Source organism: Emys orbicularis, chromosome 2, assembly GCF_028017835.1.
Source record: "Emys orbicularis isolate rEmyOrb1 chromosome 2, rEmyOrb1.hap1, whole genome shotgun sequence".
In the NCBI taxonomy this organism is placed as follows: Eukaryota; Metazoa; Chordata; order Testudines; family Emydidae; genus Emys; species Emys orbicularis.
Genome location: NC_088684.1, coordinates 258491089 through 258513741, shown reverse-complemented (window position 1 = coordinate 258513741; position 22653 = coordinate 258491089). Strand labels below are relative to the sequence as shown.

General features: G+C 41.5%; 1 protein-coding gene across 1 annotated transcript in view; it reads right to left on the bottom strand.

Moving 5' to 3' along the window:
- LOC135873632 (macrophage mannose receptor 1-like) overlaps positions 1 to 22422 on the bottom strand; it is an 80602-nt gene extending 58180 nt beyond the window's left edge. The window contains exons 1-6 of the mRNA XM_065398273.1: positions 22362 to 22422; positions 16276 to 16677; positions 14614 to 14787; positions 9356 to 9520; positions 7340 to 7453; positions 5149 to 5295 (exon numbers count right to left, since the gene is read on the bottom strand). Coding sequence (XP_065254345.1) covers positions 5149 to 5295; positions 7340 to 7453; positions 9356 to 9520; positions 14614 to 14787; positions 16276 to 16677; positions 22362 to 22422 — 1063 coding nt within the window. The remainder of the gene's footprint in view (positions 1 to 5148; positions 5296 to 7339; positions 7454 to 9355; positions 9521 to 14613; positions 14788 to 16275; positions 16678 to 22361) is intronic.
- Positions 22423 to 22653: the final 231 nt, after the last annotated feature.

Below are 22653 nucleotides of genomic sequence, written 5' to 3'. Positions count from 1 at the left end.
AGTCCTGCTCAGTCCCTGCTACCTCAGGATGGAGCATGCTCAGTCACTTTGTGAGGACTGCTCATGCACAGTCCGGCAGCATACAGAAGCTGTGTCAGGAGGGATCAGGTGCAGTGCAGACGGAGAGGGTCTTCCAAGGGTTTAGCTGCTGAAGTCTCTACTAAGCATGTGTGAACTGAATTATTTTGGTGGCTTATAATTTGGCCAAATTTGGGTGAATTTTCACTGGAGTGGCAAAAGGTACATCTTGTGACATTGAGGTAAACAGCTTGCCAAATGTCAAGCCCTGGCTCCAAAGAATGAAGATGCTAGCACTTCTCAATTAAAGGGTTGGAAGAATATTATTAACGTGTTCAAACCACCACATTTCCTCCTAACCTCATTCTGAGAAGTGGCTGGACATTTTACCAGAACCTTCCCAAAAGAAGTCAGCCTGAGGCAGACACCTGGTATGGAAAATTTCCATACAAATGGTTAAAGTTTGACAAAGTATAAGCAACTGAAAACAGGGTATTATAATGGAAAGTGTTGGGCAACCATAACAGATGGGGAAAGGCCCCTTACAATTTAAACATATAGACATTGTAAAATTCCATACTTGGGCAGAGGTTTTTTTCAAATATTAAAAATAAAATGTTCATATTGTGAAGCTAGTGGATATCATAGAACAGAAATTCCTGAGAGAAGTAACATACAGAAGCACTACCTCACCTCTGAGAAGTACTTATATCACAAAGCCCTAATCCTGCAAAAATCCATGTATACAACTTCACTCCCACATATAAGCATTTAATGGACTAGCCCCATACGTCCGAGGAGAGGCAGGAGAGTTGGCTCTCTTGCATTAGGAAAGAAAACAATAACAACAACAATAGTTGTTTTAGGAGTATTTTCTAAAGAAGTCCTTCCTCCTTCTTTATTAAAGAAAATTAGACCTCCAAATGTTTCTGTTTCTAAGTTCATTACATGAGGCTGCACTAGGGTACTGCCAGCAATCACCTTGTTGTTTTATAAGCCCCATAATACAATTCAGCCTTAGCGGGCTACTCCATCAAAGGTTAGCATACATAGAATATAGCTGCACGGAAAGCCAGCTAGCATACTTGTTGCACAGAAATTATAAACTACATATGGGCTTAGTAAGCAGCATTACATGGACTAGAACAAGGGCAGAAGTCCTGTAGCACAAAATTCTGTGCACCAAAAATTTCAAGTGTTTGAAATTTCATAATTAAGATCATTGGGGGTAGAGAAGAGGATGCATTTGGGCAGATGGATTTAGTATATACCCTGAACATACCTAACCAGGCATCCAAAGCTGTGTCAGGTTGCAATTGCACATCCAATTTGAGATAGAGAATGATGCTAATTAGCGTGCAGTTGCTCGTGCAATACACACACATTTACAGCACAACTGCTCAATGTAGCATGCACCTTTGGCATATGCCGTTAAAAATTTGTCAGGACATGTCTGTAGGAGTAAGGGTCTGGCTTTGAAAAATCTAGCCCTGTATGCATGTCCAACACAATTTTTGCATTCTTCTGTGAACTGTTTGTGTGCTGATGCTAATGGCTGCCACCAGGTGAGTCTTGGAACTAAAGACAACCACAGACCTCATTGAAGCCAATGGGTGTGCCAAACAGTCTTTCAGGCTGTGTAGATGGTGCAATCAAGGCCCTTTATACAGTACAGCTGGGGGACATGAGGTCACCATTCAAGACACTAGACTGCAAGGCAGGCCACAGCTAAGCCATAAGGACTGAGAGGTTTCTTTGGCAGCAACGTAAGGGCTAGGATATTGGTTGCAGGTTGTGTGTTGGAGGCAGAAAGACAGAAGAAGCAGCTATGAGTGCAAACCTGAGAAGAAGTAGAAGAGCAGCTTCTTGGGCACAGAATTTGCTGCAGTAGCAGACTAGGGGATTTCTGAGCTAGGAAACTGCCTGCTGCTGTTTGTTTCTACTCTGTTCAGGGAAACAGAACTTTGTGTACATTCTTTGTAAATAAAGAAGATTATACCAAGAATGCACCTGAATCATATAATCTATTTCTCACCCTAACTGAAACAACTCTGTGAGTTCCTGAACTTCAGCTACCTGCTCACGCCAAAAGGGGCAACAATACCTAAGAATCAAATTTTGGACAAGCAAATCCAGGCACTATGTAGAAGTCCTCATCCCATATGACACACACTACATTTAGACTATGAGAGATGAAAAAGCAAGAGTAGAGAGAACAAAACATAACTGCTTAAGATCTTGTCATGCAGGTTAACACAGATGACAAATAATAAGACAGTTATGAAGATGGAATTAATAGTCTCCTGCTGAGCCACATATCAGTGTCAGGATGCAAACTCTTTCATCTCAAATGCTTTGAAGCCCTCAGACTTTGCCATGCCAATTTTTTTTTTAATTAGATTGCTGTGGTCCTCTAATGGAAAAATAGATTTTTGCAGCATTAGACCAGCATATTCCTTGAGTTCATGAAAATCCTCTTCCTTTACAAAAGTAAAGGGCTACACAGGTACTACAAATAGTTTGGGCATTTTGCAGTACCATCATTTGGATTGCATTTAGTTATAGACTGTCATGTAATGAACACTCTGCTCTCCCATAACTCATATACACAGCCTGGCTAGATGCAACCCATAATCTCTAGGGTTGACTTTAACCAACACACTTAATGTCAAACATGTGCTTAAGTGCACTGTTGTATTGGGACCTAGGCCACTTTTTTCCTTCCTTCTTGGGGACCAGGTCCTGGAAGGCACCAAGTGCCACCACCTACCCTTTACATCAAAGCGAGTTGAGGATACACAGCACTTTGCAAGATCACATCCTGCTTCCTTCCATGACTCTTACTCCCAATGGACATTTAGTAAATTGCTTTACTGTGTGCATCTCTGCCAACACCATATTGCTACTGTCATCGCATTTACTTACTCTCTCCCCCGGCCCCGCGTGTCACCCCTACGCACCTCCCCCGGCCCCACCTGCCGCCCCCACGCACCTCCCCTGAAGCGTCCCCCAGCCCTGCCTGCCACCCCCATGCGCCTGCGTCCAGTGTCCCTACCTACCCTGGGCAGCGGGCGGCTTCCCCCTGCAGCTCCGCACTGTGCTCCCTTGCCAGCTGCTACCGGCTACAAGGGAGCGGAGCCGGGGGCAGGCTGAGACGGCTGCTGCACCTGCAGAGGGGAGGAGGGCGCATGGCAGCCCCCCCACCCCCGCCCCGGCAGGTGACTCCAAGTCGACTCCGGGGGTGGGGGGGGGCTTATCCTGGCTGGACCTCCTGAGCAGCAGTCTGGGGGGGGGGGGGGCTTGGGTGAGTGTTGTGTGAGAGGGTCGTGAAGGGGTCCTCCCCTCCCCCAGAGCTCGCTGCTGCCAGCGGGGAGAGGGCTGGGGGGAGTCGTCCTCTCTGGCCCTCAGCCCCGGGGGTAGCCTGCTTGCTGCATCCCAAACTCCTCATCCCCAGCCCAGCCCCATGTCCCACAACCCCTCCTGCACCCCAACCCCCTGTCCCAGCCCAGAGCCCGCACCCAGCACCCAAATTCCCTCCCAGAGCCCACACCCCTCCTGCACCCAAACTCTCCCAGAGCCTGCACCCCAAGCCCCCTCCTGCACCCCAACTCCCTGCCCCAGCCCAGAGCCTGCACCCAGCACCCAAACTACATCCCAGAGCCCGCACCCCAACCCCCCTACCAGAGCCTGCACCCCAAACCCCCTCCCAAACCCAAACTCCCTCCCAGAGCCTTAGGCAGGTGTGGGGGGCGGGCGGGACCTGAACCCGTTCTGGGCACTACCAAAAATTCTACAAACCTACCACCCCGTGTATGCAGGCATATTGTTTTGTATATGTAGACTGCAGCACTGGAACCCATTAGAGGTTTGGAAATTCAGGCAGACTATTTTGGTCAAAGAGTAGTAAAGATATAGACTAGGTTACCAGTAAAGGTCACTGAAAACAAAACCATATGGATGTAAGGAGACATCTGGGCATTTTTCTGGAAAGAGAGGGGAATGCTGGGGGGGGACAGAAACAGTGACAAAGTATGGAGATGGCACAAAGAGAGATTTTAAGGGAATAGCTTTCAAGCTAAGTGGTATTTTCCTGCCCAGTACTACCTTGTGTTTTCACTACATACATTCAACTGGTCCTAGATCTATATGCATGTTTCTTCCTAAGAAACAAAATACTTCTTAAAATACTCTCTCTAAAAAATTCCATTGCCACCCGATACCAAAATGCCTTGGCAAGTTAGGCTGGTCTACACTGGGAACCTTCATAGACATAGCCACGTCTCAAAGGGGTTTGAAAAAATCCATACCCCTGAGAGACATAGCTAAGCTGACCTAAGCCCCCGTGTACAGCGTCAACCTAGCTACCGCCTCTTGGGGAGATGGATTAACTACAGTGATGGTAGAACCCCTCCCATTGGCATAGATAGGGTCTTTGCTGAAGCACTACAGAGGTGCAGCTGCAGCTGTGTTGCTGTAGTATTTTAAGTGTATTTAGTTTTATATTACAAAGTATCAAATGTGATAACAAATAGCAACAGATTCTCTTCAAAAAGCAACAGAGGGTCCTGTGGCACCTTTAAGACTAACAGAAGTATTGGGAGCATAAGCTTTCGTGGGTAAGCCTGCATCTGAAGAAGTGAGGTTCTTACCCACGAAAGCTTATGCTCCCAATACTTCTGTTAGTCTTAAAGGTGCCACCTCTGTTGCTTTTTACAGATTCAGACTAACACGGCTACCCCTCAAATTCTCTTCAGCAAATGAAAATTTGATGTTTTAGACGATTCCATTGTCCTTTTTCAAAAAGAAGACTTTAACCTGTTTCATGTACTGACAATGACATCTCTGGGGCACATTATTCCCCCAAGAACTGTGCACAGAGGGGCCCTTCTGTTTGCTCATGGAAAGGGGAACTCAGCCACTTTCTGCTAGTCCAGGGATTTAGGCCAAGGGAGAAGGCAGATTGTGTGGGGGGAGCAGTGGAATCCCACTCATTCTGAGGTGGGATCTTAGTTTACACCGTCAGCTGCAGAGTCCTGAGGCCACTCTTACTCTTTCCTCATCTTTTCAGACTCTAATTACACAGCATTTACAATAATTGCCATTATTGATTTATTGTATCAACCAACCTACCTGAAGGAATAATGAAAGACTCTAAAGTGGCATTTCCTCTTTTACAAATGTAGCCAAGTTTCTGATCACATTCCCGGTTTTCCCATTTAGCACCTTTTCCAGGATTCAAGGCTGCACAGATTTTCCCAGGCTCTGGGGAGGGACTTCCTTTGATGAGAAATAGATACAAAACCAGAGAACTTTCATATAAGCACATCACTATCTAAAGAAAACAGGTGTGTGGCCCTTACTCTGTAATTCTTTGTCATTTAATTCCAATACTGTTTTACCAATTTTAATCAGCAAGGGTCCGATTTAAAAAATGCAGCATCATTTCCCCATCATTCCAGCAACTTTTTCTCGTCTGCTTTGGTCAGCAATGAAATAATCAACAATGCAGACATTTAGATAATCAATAGAATTTAGAGTAAACAGTTGATTGAGATGAATGGGGCTGTTCACACTTCTCAGAGCTATTCTTTCAGGGTGTCTGCACACTCCAATTTTTAACCAGTTTAGATTTTGAAGATTTTCTTCACAACTGCAAGGGCTAGGCTCTTGATTTTTTTCCTTTTCAAAAGAAGAATGCACAGACTCTGGAGCACAAGAGGCAGTCTACCAGGCCCAGGAAAAGGACCACTTCAATGAGATGCAGTGGACTGGCCAAGTCCAGGGTTTGACTATCACTTTAAAGACTTGGTAGGTAATTAATTAGCTAACTGCAAAAACTGATGACAATGTGAAAAGTTGCTTGCCAACTTGTCCAAACAAATGACAATAACAGGATATTTGTGCTAGAAACTGACAAGGAACTTCCAGGAAGGAGGGTGGAGGAAAACCTATAGGAGAAAAGTAGTAAACTACTGTATAATGATTAAATCACTACAGTAAATTAGAAGAGTTTTCCTGAATCCGCTTTAATATTATTACACTAATCCTGTTTTTCTCTTCAGCATTTGAACACAAAAGGTATATGATCTATACAAGTATATATGAATATAGTTCACAATATCACAGCAAAGCAATACTTTTTAATGTGTAAGAATGCTCAACTGAAATTGTTTTATGTTATTGCTGCTATTTTATTATTACAATAATTACTTTATTAGTAATATTTTCATTTATATGATGCACATTCCTCTCGGATGTGGGTGTCATTATCAAAAATAAAAAGTAAAATAAAAATCAGCAAGTTGATTTAATAAATGAGAACGTTCAACTGAAACTGGTTCTTAGCCTGCACACTCCTGTGAATGGCACAGGCTAGCTCTATATGTTGGCATCTGACCACTTAAGTCTGAGTTTTTTTCATTATGTAATTTTATTTTATTTATTTATTTATTTTTGACCAGGCTGCTACTAATCCTACAAACACATATAGTGGATGTAAGTCTTACAACCATGAGCAGTCCCCTTCGTTGGTACAACTCCATCTCAAGCAATGAAAGCCTTCCACCAGCCTATGTGGGGCTGGTATGTAGAGTCTTTCTGTGGTGCACTCAGTATATTGCACCCTGTGTAGCCCCTGTACTGGCTCTTAACTAGCAGGGAGGTTCTTGCATTGGCTGTCTGTACGAAGGGTGATTTTCACTCTTTGGTAATATTTATTCCATTCTCCACTATTGTACATATCTGACCTCCTGCATAACAAATGCTATAGAATTTCACCCAGTGAACTTAATATTTTTATGCTGCTTAAAATAAAGTGCTTCATGTCCTATTGATTTTTGTATTTAACTGCCCTGGAACATATTAATGCTTAAAAAAGAAAGTCCTATTTTCATGCAAATGTCCCAAATATTTTAAAAAGGACAAATATACAAGTAACATCGTCTCTAACAAGAACACAGTTCAAAGTTTTCTATGAAGCACCAGCAGTTCGCTAATTATATCTAAGGTGAGAAATAGGATATGACATATGGGAAATTTAGATGTCATGTGAACAAAACGTAAATACCATGAAGCTTTCAAACATTTTTCTGGGTTTAGAAGCTATGATTTCTATTTTTTATTTTTGAATTAAGTGCAGTATTCTGTTCTTGATAAACACAAGATGAGTTCTGTTGTATGTCCACATTCAGCTCCTTTTAACACAAGTTAAACAAGTTCCATGCACATCGGAAGAGTAGAACACTGGAGCTGAAATCCATTACATTGAGCTAAGAGCAAAATTTTGCCTCTAAAATTGATTACCAAACCAATTTATACTTACCTGGAACCCAGTTTAAGTATCTGAAAGGGCTACCACCACTCCATTGCCATCCACTGTTGAAATTCAAACTGTTAAGACCAAACCAGAGTGAAGAACTCATAGTCCTAGTTAATCCTAGATAACCAAGAGAAAGACAGAAAAGGTCACCATTGGGGTGCAAAGCAACGGCAGATGTTATTCCAGTCTAAGGAGTAGTGGCTGCAGAAGGGTTCTGTTGCAGCTTCAAGCCAGCCTGTCACTTGAGGACTTGAATACCATCCACTCTCATTCATTGTTTAGCACCCTGCACAAAGCATGAGTACTCAATTTGATCAAGTGAGTCTGATTTCAAATTATTTGGCAATATGGGAAGTTTAAGCAGTGGAGGCACTTACAGTTCATTCTAGCATTAAAGGTATTACTGGTTCCAGTATTCCCAATTTTAAGTACAGAGAATTTTGCTACGATGAGTAATGCATCTAAAACTGAATGATCTTTTTAAGTGGGCCTACTATAAACACATGCACACAAAGATAAGACTAACCACTTTACTCTTGACACTATAAAATGCAAAATTTATGTTAATACTCCATTAGGGTTGCAAGGTTTAAATCACAATAGGTCAGAAATGCAAAAGTTAATATTCCGCCAGCAAATATTAACTCATCCACTTGCACAACCTGCATCATTTTTGGTATTTCATGGCAAACAGTAATAAATTACTGTACATATTTAAAGAGCTTAAAATGTACAAGATATTGTAACATGCAAAAATACAATTCGTATTTTATTGAGAGACATTAAAAATAATCCCTGTGTCTTTTTCTTCTAGTTAGACTTGCAACTTCTTCTGTTTCACCTGCTTTCAGGTCTGCAACCATTTTCCTGCTACTGATCAAGTCAATATCACCATAATCAATTTCCAGATTATGATCACAATCCTGGAAACAGTTATACACATAAGTAACTTCCTGTACGGGTCGTCCCATTGAAGTCAATAGGACTACTCACATATGTAAGCATTAGCAAGTTTAGAGCTTATTATTCTATAGTTTACCTCTTACTTCTCTTTAAGGCTTTGGAAGGTTACTTGACTGACTACTGAATGTCAAATTTTAACATAGGGCTTCGTTGATCTCAGAAAAAACATTGCACTGATATGGGTCACTTATTTCTGCTTTGCTAATAGTATAGGATCATGGTGATAGAATATCTAGAACAAAACGTTTGCGTGATAGAATATCTAGAACAAAATGCCTTTGATGCTGTCAATCATGCAATTTAAATATGTGCTAGATCAGCAGTTCTCAAACTGTGGGTCAGGACCCCAAAGCGGGTCGCGACCCTGTTCTAATGGGGTTGCCAGGGCTGGCGTTAGACTTGCTGAGGCCTGGGGTTGAAGCCAATGCCTGAGCCCCACAACCTTGGGCTTCGGCTTTGGCCCCCCGACCCAGGGCAGCAAGGCATGGGCGGGCTCAGCCTTTGTTCCCTCCTCCTGAGGTTGAGTAGTCATTTTTGTTGTCAGAAGAGGGTTGCAGAGCAATTAAGTTTGAGAACCCCTGTGCTAGATGATACGATGCAAGACTGTTCATATTCTGTAATCTAAAAGAAACAGTGCTTGAATGTACCAGTATGGTGCTGCAATCTGACGAGGTTCAACAAGTCAAGAACTTAATGTGTCAGGAAACCCTGGAGGTCCTACCTATGCCATGATTTCTGTGTTCGACAGGATTTTTAACTCGAAAATAAAAGTTTAAGGGAAAATATGCTATAAATATTATTAGATACAGTAATTAGAAAAAATAATCCTTTTCTAAGCTTAAAAAATGGAAGACACTTACAGCACAGGCAAGTTTGTCATCTGACTATTGTAACATGCTCAAAATATTTTCTTACTTACCTCACAGTATTATGAGGATGAATTAACATGCATAAAGTACTTTGAAGATATAAGGTGCTATACAAGTGTTATAGTTACAATGTACAGAATAAAAAAAAACTGCTGCATTTGCAGTAGCAATCATTTGATTACTCTACCTGCCAGGTACGTTTGCTCATGCAACTCTGTGATACTTAATAATTCCGCATTCTGTTGCTGACAGCTTTTCCTTGCCTGGTGCCACATTAGGGCTGATTGGGAGTTTATCTGGTAGTGGACTCCTGACAATGGATCTGTATACCACAGAGTGTCAATGCCTGTAACTGTAGGGATAAGTAAGGTATGTTATTGTTGGTTTCTATGAGTGACCCAAATGAAACACAGAATAAATTATGGAGACTAAGTGTACAAACACCACTGTTGTAGTACAGAGGCAGATCTAAAATGATCTGAGGATCACAGGTGTATTAATATATATACACCTCTACCCTGATATAACGCGACCCAATATAACACGAATTCGGATATATCGTGGTAAAGCAGTGCTCTGGGGGGGGGGGGGGGGCTGCGCACTCCGGCGGATCAAAGCAAGTTCGATATAATGCGGTTTCACCTATAATGCAGTAAGATTTTTTGGCTCCCAAGGACAGCGTTATAGCTATTCCATAGCTAAGCCAGGACAATAGAGTTGACTGAACTACTCATTACATATAATAGGCTAGACTCTCAGCCAATTACTCAGGCAGTGTAAAGCCCCTGCCTAGGCTTGAACATGACCAGCTAAAACCATGCTAAAGGAGTTAGCCTGCATCTACAGGAAGGAAAAGGTTGAGTTTAGGTTGGGCTTAACCAGCAGGGGTTAGCTAAGTGAGCGTCAACTCGACCACTTTCCAAGTCAAGACAAAGCCTCTGGATGACGGGACAGAGCAGAGCCTAATGGCCTACATCACCTAACTTCTTCTAATTTTCTCACACTGAATCTTCTTTTCAGTAATAAAATATGAGCCTTACTCTGTGCTAAAATTCTTGCCTCAAAGAGTTGAAACTTGTATATTTGCTGATCATGGGAAAAGAGAAAGTGTCCAAAGAGCTGAAATTCCTGCAGCATAAATCAGAGGCTCTCTGTTTGCAAGCTGTGAAACAGTTGAGAGAAAGGGTTCTTTTCCTTTTCCTATTCTCAGAAGAGCTCAGAAAACTTTAGTGTGTGAGTCAGAGAAAAGCATTACAATAAACAATACTTAAGACAAAGGAGATATATGTTAAGTGTCAGTAGGTCAGTAACCAGTTCCACGTTTTCCCTGTATTGGAGCTGATAGCCTACAGATAACATAAAATGCTTCATTTCAAATTAGCCTGACACACTAGAAACAAAAATATATGTTGCAATATACATTTTCCTGGAAAATGACAAATTTTAATATCAGTATCTAAAAACAAGACCATGTCCAAGATGTTTTATGAATACAGGAAGGAATAATCTCTTTGGTATAATCTGTTCTGTTTAAAAAAGCACCCTGAACTGGAGCACAGAGAATACTGACTTGAGGTAACATGGAGATAATTGATGTTACTATTTATTTTTTTCCAAAAAATATGTTTGACCCGATAAGAAGCGTTTAAAAATTTTTTTAGATGCATTAATATTCTCTGGCCTGTTGGCAGCTACTTTTCTACAAGACAATTACCACAGTGTCAAGATAAACCCTTTATTATGAACAGAAAACATGTACAGAAATCAGGTCACAAACTTTCTACTGCCCTGTGTAGCTACTTTCTTTGTTTCTGCTCCCAACAGGAACTGTGTCGTGGGAAACCAAAGACTGCATTTAGAGAGTACAGGAAGCGTGTCCTCTCTACTTTTCCTGGAGGACTTATCAATAGCACAAACTGTCACCACAAGATAGCAAGTTCAACTCCAGCCCGTAGCAGTAATAGTAGTAAAAATTTTACCATCTACCAGCTGCTCAGTGGTCTATAGAAAGGAAGCCGGTGGTCTCAGCCCACTTCCCAGTATACAGGTGCTACCACTCTCAAAACAACCACTAAAACTGACACTTTTGTTAGCATGCTTACTAGAGACACATCATGCTTACTAGAGACACACAGCATCATTACAAGAGGAAATTGAGAGACAATTCTGCTACATGGCCAATAAATTTGTCTTATATCTATATCTCTCCCATATTCAGGAAGGAACCCAGCTATTTTTATATATGGGATTCACATATGTGGCTAAACACAATGCTGTCTCAGGTAGAAAAGAAAACAAGAAAAGGTCTGAAGTGTCCTAAAATCTTCCTTCTGCTTATCTCCTAGCTCTCTTCCCTTGAAGTGCTCTTCCCTTTCCTCTCACAGAGAGGATACAAGACACAGATAAATTTATCAGATCCCTCTGACTGTTTATAAATGTTAGGTCATCCACATGAACGAAAAGAAACAATATCACATGACTTGAGTGACCAGTTATACAGCATGAGTTTCAAATCACAAATACACTTGCAATGAACTGTTCATGAGCAATCCATAGGCTAAACATTTGTTTGCAGTAAACAGCTGAACAATTGCCAACAGTGAAAAAATCTGTAATAGTGGTAGGTATTTCACCGACAAACAATTTGTGAGTGGATCCAGAGATATCTAAATTCACAAAATTAATTGCTTATTGTTAATTGTTCAGCCAGCTCCACTCATGACCTTACACCATATAACAAGACTCCTTCCCAAGCCCCATTGCATGAGGTGCTCTCTGGCTCTGCCACATAATGTCTTATCTAACCTCGATTTTATGTTCCTTGGGGCAGGGATTGTGTCTCATTTATCTGTAAAACGTCTCTCTCTCTCTCACACACACACACACACACACACACACACACAATGAAAGAACAGTCTGAAATAGCAACAAGCTTGCCCTGTTCCCGCCTGTTCTGTGAACAGAGTTGTTGTCTCCATTGCTGTCAAGCCAGCATCTTTTTTATGAGCACTAAATTTACATGAAAAAGTGTAATAGTTTAGTTGTTTGCACTGAATACATTCAATTTATACAGCTGCTCAGGGCAGTTTAATACAGAGTAATAGCCCTTTCTTATTTGAGTACATTGTCCCATAATTAAAAAGCTCTGTTGTGGTACTATTATTCTTTAGCTTTTAGATATAATTAAACCTGCCATGAACACCACCTTTTTTGATACCCAACATCATCAATTTACAGTCCACTATGGCTTTGGGGCATTTTAGAAAAAAATCTGTCAAGACTATTTTCTGCCAAAGCCTATTCTGGATGAAAAAAAAAATCAAATCAAATTGTTTTGTTACAAAGGAGTTAATACAGCTCAAAGAAATTGTTAGGCAAGAGCATCCCTACCCATAGGATTGAAATAGGCTCAAATATAAACCCTAGATCCAAACACTACGCAATAACATAGTGAGTTCAAAACTGGATCTGAATATGAATTCTGCAGCTCAGGCCTGTCTTTATTTAAAACATACCTCACAAATAAACATCATATTTAATTGCTAGTACTGAAGAACCAGGAAGGAAACATGAAGGCAATCAACATTTTGCAGTTCTTTGCAAAAACAATCATCTGAATGAATTTTCGTGAATTATGTCAAAGAACCAAATACAATTTTAACAATTTCAAGATGCTGCCTCGTCTGTTTTATTTAGAGCATGCTAGACAGTTAACACGTACTAAAGTGAGTCCTGCTCTGTGTGACATCTTTAGTGGGATTAAGGTTCGCAATGTTATTGGTACTGAATTTAAGAGAGCTGCTACTGACATGGAAGAAAAAATAATTTCAAATATTATTTCTTCTGAAAGGCAATGTGAGGAAATTATGCAAGGCAGACAAGAGGAGCAACAGTGTGCTTTAAAGAATGAAGGCACAGTTACCTATAACTGCTGTGGTTTTCTCAGAGTCTTAGCTTTATTATGGTAACACTGTCATGGTGCTACAAATGAGACTGAGATGAGGCTTTCATTCTAACCCCCTAATTCCTAACCTGTCTGAAATAATAATTCTAGTTGTATTCTGTCATCAAGGCAGAATAAACAGCCCACAGTTTTCCCAGCACCACAAGAGGTGTTTCTCTTGGCTCTGGCTACGGTCAGCTAGCGCTCTACTGATAGGACACAAAAAGGAAAAAGGGCCCTCAGCACTGGGCCAAAAGAAGGAAGAGCACCCTCACAGTGGAAAGAAGGCAGACCAGAGGAGCAAGAGCTCAGTAAATCTAGCTGATTTCATGAGTAGGAGTAGCTTGTACCCTAATGATCTTTCAGGGTCTCAAGTTTATAAAGGCCTTCTAAAGACTTTGGACCTTTTGGACAAGTCCTGTAGAAATTACCAAGTTTGAAATCAGTAGGGTTCGATAACAACTAAATAGGGATCTATGGAAATTCCTCCAGAATCCTAGAAAGCATGATATCCCTCTAACAGGTTTTTGAATCATCCTATAGAAATCTATAGAAGATGTAATGTTCCTCACTTGGTTATCTCTCCAAATGATCCACTTCTGAAATCCAGCGTGGCAATTTGGAATTATTTTTTTAAATCTACTTACTTATTTATTACCTGTTTTTATCATAATTAAAGATGAAAGGGCATTTTCTTTTAAACTCCTCTTTTCAGCGACTCTTGAAACAATTACCAATTAACATTTGAGATAATAAAAATGAGAAATTTTCTCAGCACAGAGATGATTTTTTTAAATGTTTGAAGAAACTTCATCCTTTTTAAAAAAAAAGTCAGTAATTCAATGTAAGTGTGTTGTTCTGTTTAAATAAATACGTTTTATCTTATGCTTTTTATTTTAAATAAAAAACTAAGGTTTTTACTTGCACGAAAGTCAGGAAATTTAGAGTGAAGCTTCCTTATTTTAACTGTGATTATGCATTGCAATAGGCTTTTTCCTTACAGGATCACAAAACACCGGGCAATCTGACATATTGTATTTGAGTAATAATACACTTCAGTATAATACACTGAATAGAAGTTTTCTGCAAAGCTCTGTGCACCATTTTAGGTTTAAATCGCATCTTTTTCTATAACAAGAGAACACCCTAGCTTCTAGTTCTGCTGCACAAAATTATGCAGATACTCTTTTGCATGCTTGAGTACAGGATCTGTGTTTAATTGCCCTATTATATGGGCAAATCTGATAACTACAGGCTCAAATACATGCTTTCATAATTTTGCATGGGTGTAGTTGGAGGCAGTACTGTTTACAACAGGGTCCTAGCTACATATATGTAGTATTTAATAAGCTTCCCTAGAAAGGACATCAAGGCTGTGGAAAATGTACAAGACTCAAATTTTGTATTGTACAGTAAAGATATTAAAATGAGTGACATCTGCACGATTAGTTTGCTAAATAATATGCAGTGTCAGAAAGTCTGAAAAAACATACAAAACTTACATTTCAGTGGACAAAATCCATATTTTTTGTCTGCATCGAAGTCTGCAGTTGTTCCACACCAGAGCCAGCCATCTGACCTACCATCATCTGTACACTCAGCATACCATTTTTTATTATACTTGAATGGGAATACGCAGGGTGCTCCATTGGCATTTCCTAGCAATGTAAACATAGCTAAGGAGATAGAATAATAAAAAAAATATGAAATATGGAATCCACGTCTGCCCAAGTTTGTGGTTATAATATGGTAGACAGAACATCGTGCCACAGGATGTAATCTGTGCAAGCAATGAGTTGCCAATAACACCACATTCTATTTCCTTATTCTCAAACTTCCTGTCCCCTTTTCTATGATGAAATTCAGTTCAACAAGTTCTCAGTGTCAATAAAAACTAAAAATGTTCATTGAACAGAATTAACCAAGCATTCCTATCTTAAAATTTCAGAGTACAGTATTAATAAGTATACAAAAAGTCAGTAGGGCTGAGGCATTACCACTAGTTAAGAATATCATTACTGTACTTCTGTAACACAAAATACATGTTCTATGAACCAATTCAGTTATTGACTATAGTAGTTGGGGAGAATACATGCATTGATGAACTGGAAGGGCCTATACATAACAATGGCCCAAATTCTGTTATCCTTATATAAAATTCCCATTCATTTCTGAAGGAGTTTTGCCTGGAAAGGACTGCAGGATTTGGCTTACTAAACTAAATGAATACTACAGGGCTGGTGGGTGTGTGATTTGCACACAGCCCTGTGTTGGGGGAGGTACAGAGAAACATTATCCATGGGGGAGTACTGGGAGAGACTGTTTCTCAGGAAGTATAATCTGTCCCAGAGCATCCTGGTGTACACTTGAGATACCAGTGGTCAAGTGCATAGGGATGATGAGGGCATAACCTCAGCTCCTTCCTGCCTGCTTTCGAGCAACGTGCTCCCTTGGGCCTTAATTCTGCCCCTGGCCTAGGGAATGCTACTGCAATCAGCCAGCGCTGGGGCAAACTGTGAAAGGGCAGCTTCTTACATGCCTCCTTCCTCTGATCAGAGTCTGACCCATAATAATTCACGTGTTAAAAAAAAATCCTAAAGAAGCAGCCACAATTATTTTATATATTTATATCAACAAAAACATTGTACAATTAAATTCATTAAAATATCCAGTTAATTTACATATTCCACAAACATCAGCTCTGGGAACTGCCTCAAGTAATGAGCCAGTAATTTTCAGTGTCCAGGAACTGAACAGATGAACAGTTACACAAACTCCAAGATAAACACAGCATATTTCTATATTTATTCCCAAAGAGGGAATGTCTACATAACAGTGATTGAGTTTGCATTCTCAGTGTTTCTGTACAGGGTCCTACACATGTACAAATAACAGGAGCATTATATACTGTATTTGTATAGTTATATTCTTATCTTGTGTAATTAGTGCTACTATTCGACAGAATTGCTTTTTTGGAAGGTCAGTTCACTAGTAGAGCCCAATTCTGTAATAAATGGACCCTTCTCAAAACTCCTGTTGATTTCATTGGGAGTTCTGCTCACTGAACAGTTACAAGACTACGAAAATTAATAGGCATCAAAATGTTCTAATAGTTACACTAAGAAATTAGTTCAGAATGAAGAGATTAATTTTCAGAGCATTACCTTCATAGAACCGGGAGCACAAATCATCTGTGGTTCCATAGATCTTCCACTTACTCCATACTCCTGATCCCTTGTAGAGCATAATATTCTTTTCCTGTTTGTTGCCATAGTTGAAAAATAAATCTTCGCCTTGGATTGCAAAAAGGGTCTCATTTCTGCATTCCCATTTTTGGAGTTCACTTGCCTTATCACATGGATACAAAGTGATCGGAACCCAGTCTTTCTTTGATGGTACTCCTAAGCATAACTTCAATGATACACTCATCAGCTGGTGATCAGAGACCCACCTGAATTTTTGAGACTCATTGTCCTGGTTGCAATTCGCAGTTGTAACTGAACTAGAACTCTGAACTGCTACACAGCGCTTGTGGTCTTCATTGTATATTAAAAATAGTTTGGTATCTATAAAACAAAAAAAAAGAACAATAATATTGCATGGGGATGATTTTAGGTAGACGTAAGGGTTTGTTGACTCAAGCAAGGGCCTTTTGATGCTTGACTGTGGGTTAAGTCCTACCTACTGTTCAGTTAAACTAGGAATGATTCTCTACTGCCCTGCACCTTAAGTAGTCATTTCCCCTATTCAACATGTGCGCAAAATGCTACTAATTCTGATTTTACACATTTTGCATATGTGTAAATGACAATACAAAATATGCAAGGCAATGGAGAATCAGACCCCCTGAGACCTAAATCAGCAGTCAAACTGGAAGAGGGAAAAAATAAAAAAAATCAAAAGCTGAGATCACAGGAGTCATTAAAAGCCATGCACCACGCACTATAGATTGCGCAGCTCTTCAAAATCTGATTGTGCACAATCTCTGGGCTCCCTGAGATTGCTCCCATTCAGTGGGGTTTGAAAGTACTCATGGACTCCATGGCCCTGGCTTCCCCTTGGGTGGGGGAGGTCTGATGCCCTGACAATCTACGCTAGAGTCCCTGGGCTTCCTTCTTTAATGGGCGTGGGAGGAGTGGTTGTACCTGCCAAATATCAGCCACTAATGGTGCCCAAATGATATATCACTCCAGTAAATTGTGCAGATCTGTGATTCCCCCCCCCCCCCCCGCGACACCCTCCTTTCCCACATGCTTTCACACAGAATGAAATAGCTAACAGTGTTGACGTTTTAACTATCACCACAGGGTACCGTCATTAACACCTCCCTGAGCTATTGTTCCAGAATTTTTTTTGGAAATTAGTGACAAAACATTAACTTCACAGTTTTCTGGGTAATATCATGCTCTTCTCCTGTTTTTTTTCCAACGTTCAAAGAAACCCCTTATGTTCTGAAACATAGTCAGATGCAGTTTTTCATTTCCAACCCATTTTAGCTCAAAAAGTAGTTAAAGGACTTTTATTTGCTTTGAATGCTCATAACTATCCAAGCTAGCTATAAAGCCAGTCAGGGCCGGCTTTAGGCCGATTCCCCCGAATCGGGCCCCATGCCTAAGAGGGCCCCGCACCTAGAAGAGCACTTAACTTAGGCACCTTTTTAATTTTTACTCACTCAGCGGCGGGTCCTTCACTCACTCCGGGTCTTTGGCAGCATTTCGGCAGCAAACCCCCCGGCCCCACTCCCCCAGCCAGAGCGCCAGGCCCCGCTCCCCCGGCCAGAGCGCCGGGAAGAGCGCGGAGAAACCCCCGGCCCCAATCCTGTGGCTGGAGTGCCGGGAGGAGCGCAGCGAAACCCCTGGCCCCGATTCCCCCGGGGGAATTCCCCCGTGCTCCTCCCGGCGCTCTGGCTGGGGGAGTGGGGCCGGGGGGTTCGCCGCACTCCGCCTGCCGCTCCGTTCCGTGGATCGGGGCCGGGGGTTTCTCCGCACTCCGCCCGCTGCTCCGGCCAGGGTATCGGGGCCATGTCCTTCAGTGCCACCAAAGACCCGGAGCAAGTGAAGGACCTGCCGCCGAAGTGCCGCCGAAGACCTGGAGCACCACCGGGTGAGTCATCCCTGTCAGGGCCCCATCAAAACTATTCGAATCGGGCCCTGCACTTCCTAAAGATGGCTCTGAAGCCAGTAATGTGTACGTGGTGGGCATGAGATTGACAGCAGCAGCACTCGACTTGTTCTGTACTTCTGACCTGCTCTGGAAGGAGAGATGGCAGCTTGGTAACCTGGGCCATTCAGGTTACTAAGCTGCTGCCACTCTTCCAGAGTGGGATTGGAGGTGGAAGAAGAGGAGGAAACAGCATGAGGGGATGGCACCCTTGCCTCCTGCACCTCTTCCACTTCTGGGCTGGCTCCCTGCTCCAGAAGGAGAGATGGCAGCTACCAGATAGGGAGCTGGGTCAGAACTTCCAAAATTCGGGTGAAGATTGTTTGGTTACTTTAACCAAAGAAACAAATAAAGGCTTTTGTAAAACCTGGGAAATTTTCAGTAGAAATCAGTAAAAATGGAAAACAAAGGGCCTTATGCATAGGTTCACACTCAGTTCGCATTTTCAAGGTTTCCTCCACAACAATAGCAGTTAAAGATCTCCTTCTCCTTCCCTCCCCCATTACATCTTTACATTACATCTAAATCTATCATGGAGACCCGTAGACTATATCCAGCTAGGCAGATCTGGCCCACAGCTCAAGAGTTTGTCACCCTTGATCCATTGAACATGAATTTTAAAATGGTATTGTCCTGTTTAACAGTTCAGTCTGATGGTTAGTGACATAACTCAAAGCTGGTACAGTACTTAAAATGCCCTTTCAGATATGCAGAAAGAAAGAGACATTAATTTTTATGACTTGAGGCATTCAGGGTAATTGGTAATTGTTGAATAAAATAATTATAAAGAAAATTAATTAGACAAGTTGCAAATACTTTGGGGGGTGCCAGGTTAGCTCCAAAATATATTGTATTATATTTTTTGTTGAGACTCCAAGGTGTAAGTGATTATACTCTTCTGAGGAAGGATAACCCGGAGATGAATAACCTGCTGTTTCAATGAAAAAGCTGACCTGGACTTATCTCATCCATTCTTTGGTTTCCTTCTCTTGTCCTCTGGCTTCCAACTCGTTAGGAAGCCGCATAAAACTGATGAGCACTGGAGACAAACTGCTGCCTTTTGCCAATTAGTTATACTTCCAGACAATACAAGGAAATGTATACGTATCATCACTAGTGATAAATTATTTTATTATGCTTTTGTATTAGCAGCTAACCCAGTGTTATTGTAAACTGGTGTATGCAATGTTTACAATTGAAACACCCCTCTTCTTTTCCTGAATCCTTATTTGAAATCAATAGTCATTCCTCTGGAATGGTGGCTGAAGCATGAAGGGACATATGAATCTTTAGTGCATCTGGCATGTAAATGTCTTGCGGCACCGGCTACAACAGTGCCATGTGAACGCCTGTTCTCACTTTCAGGTGACATTGTAAACAAGAAGCGGGCAGCATTATCTCCTGCAAATTGTAACCAAACTTGTTTGTCTGAGCGATTGGCTGAAGTAGAACTGAGTGGACATGCAGTCTCTAAAATTTTACATTGTTTATTTTTCAATGCAGTTTTTTTTTGTACATAATTCTACATTTGTAAGTTCAACTTTCATGATAAAGAGATTGCACTTTAGTACTTGCATTAGGGGAATTGAAAAATACGATTTCTTTTGTTTTTTTTACAGTGCAAATACTTGTAATAAAAATAAATATAAAATGAGCACTGTATAGTTTGTATTCTGTGTTGTAACTGAAATCAATATATTTGAAAATGTAGAAAACATACAAAATATTTAAATAAATGATATTCTATTATTGTTTAACTAATTAATTAATTTTTTTAATCGCTTGACAGCCCTACTATTTAAATAAGGCTGTACTATAGTAGTTCTCAAACTGGACAGGCCCAAGCAGCCAATGGGTCAGTGAAGACTTTGTAGGGGAGTTAAGGGAGTGGATGCAACCTGCCTAGATTTTCAGTGTTAAAGATTGTAGTAGGAAAAGAGCCTAAGACATAAGCCCTTGTATCAGAGGCCTGGTATAAGGCAGGACCTGCTCACAGAATCTGGCAAGAACAGGGCTGATATTGCAGAAATACACATTCCTAAGAAGTGCTAGTCACAGAGTACTCACGCAAACACATCCCGATATCAAGTGGTACCAGAACATCCCGATATCAAGGATGGTACAAAAACATTCACCAAGGATAACAGGAACACACTGACCCCTCCTAAAAGACAAGGTCAGAATGACAGTATGCAATAGAGATGTTTTGATTGAACCAACATGTACGAGGTGATGGGTGATAACTAGCCATGTCAGGGGGCAGTAACTAACTATGTCAGAGGGGCAGTACTACCTTGTTTGTATCGGGGTATAAAGATGTATCTCAGAGGGAGTATCTTTGTCTGGCCTAAAGAGGAATGGAAAGTCCTGCCATTCACTGAGCTGGTCCATTGTTACTGGCTTACATGTATTAGTGGTCAGGTAGAGTCTGCAGGATACTAGTACCATGTTTCATCGACAATAAACCTGGCTGGGTGCCTTCATCCCTTAACAGATCATGTGGTCATTGGGCAGTTCACTCAAGGTCTGCTGTGCCAGCTGTCCGCACAAGGCTGGGGTGGCACACAGAGGGAACACACATATGCAGCCAAACATATATCAACATCTAACCACAAATATATTAATTTACACAAAACTGTGATCATTCACAGAGTAGTGGGAGGCTTACACAAAATAGGGTTCCTCCACTTTTGAAAGTTGGAGGACCTCTGGTCCTCTGTTGTTACCTCTGAATCCCCTTTTTGTGTGTGTTTTGAGTTGTGCTGCTAATACACCTGGTAGATATAGCCAGGTTTTAAAAAACAAAAACAGCACCAAACTCCCCCACTCCACCCCAAATCCACCTGCTGAAAAATATCCAGCCAGCTAAGTCAGAGATCACCACATATCCCTACAGCACATTATTTAGGCACGAATCCCCTCTGTGGTGTGATTCAGGGGTAAGTCTGGATTCTACCACTGGACAAAGTCGGGTAAGCAACTGACCTTTCTGACCCAGTATAAATCAGCAGTAACGCCACTGACTTCTGTAAAGTTACACCAGTATAAAACCAGTGCAACTGATATGAGAATTAGGCCCACAGTATTTAGTGTCACATCCCACAGAGGTCACAGATCTAGTCAAAGAAGTGGCTTGCTAATGGAAATCAGAATTGTGCTTTGCTGGTGAGAGGCTCCGACAAGCACGTAGCTGCTTGATCTATCTGAAGCCATTTAAATTCTTAGCTTGGCACAGACTGGAAAAGAAGGGACTCTGCTTCTGTATCACTGAGAGACTGGGATAGAAAGAACAACTCTAGAGGTAGGAAAATAAAGGAAATATTTTAGCCAATGCATAGGGTGTGAGAGAGGAGCTTCTTCAGTGAAGAACAGGTCAGAGAGCAGAGGAAATAGGTGCCTTGAAGTTGTGACTCTCCCTGCTGGGCTAAAAGTTACAAGATGCTAGGCCCAAACCTCTCAGAAATCCAGAGGCATTTCCTCCTTGGTCCCTCAGTGCTGTGGAGACAAGAGTGCAGCTAGAGCACCAAGAGAGGAAAGAGAAGGGGGCAGACACTCAAGAGGGCAGAACACGAGAAGCAGCTGAGGGAGTAGCTTGTAGAGACAGCAGGACATTTTGGGGGGGGATAATGGAGGAGGGCATAGAAGAGGGGTCTCCAGAACTCCAAAATAAGCTATTGTTTTATTGCTTTAGAAGCTGTGGCAGCAGAGCTGTGTACATGACTTGCAACTAATGGCTCCTCTGACTAGGAAGGGGCATATTATACTGTCCACACTCCAACAGGGTCACAACTGCTTCTGTTTCCCCCATAAGGAGTCTTTTCAAGAGTCTCTGTCTCTGCCCCTCCACCCAGCTCTGCTCCTGCTCATCACTGCTGTGCATGTGAATCCTCTCCTTCACCTGACAGAGGATTCCACAGATCACAGCGAGAGGGGCAAACATTTCCACCACATGAGTTTAAAATGTGTACATCAAGGCTGATAAATAGAGAATGATCAGCCTCTGCAACACAAAGTGTGTCTTAAAGCATGAGAACAGATGCACTTTCACACCAACATCCACATTCACAGCACAGACAGAGCAGACACTTACCCAGCAGCTGAAAGGCACTCTGAATGAGAGAGAGAAAAACCAGGAGCAGGGAGAGAGTCATCACAAATGTTTGATTATTTTCTTCCCCGCCACCAAAATGAAAGATGAAGAACTGTGATTAGTTTCTATCATGAGGATATTTCTGAAGCGAGCCAGGTAGCAGGTCCTCAGCACTTGTGAAGGGCTGATGGATCAGGGGAAAGCTCTGTGCTCTAAATGATAAGGAAATATCCTGTCACATGGGGTGTTTTGAAATAACAGGAATTCACAGTTCAAACTTTGCTTTCCTAAG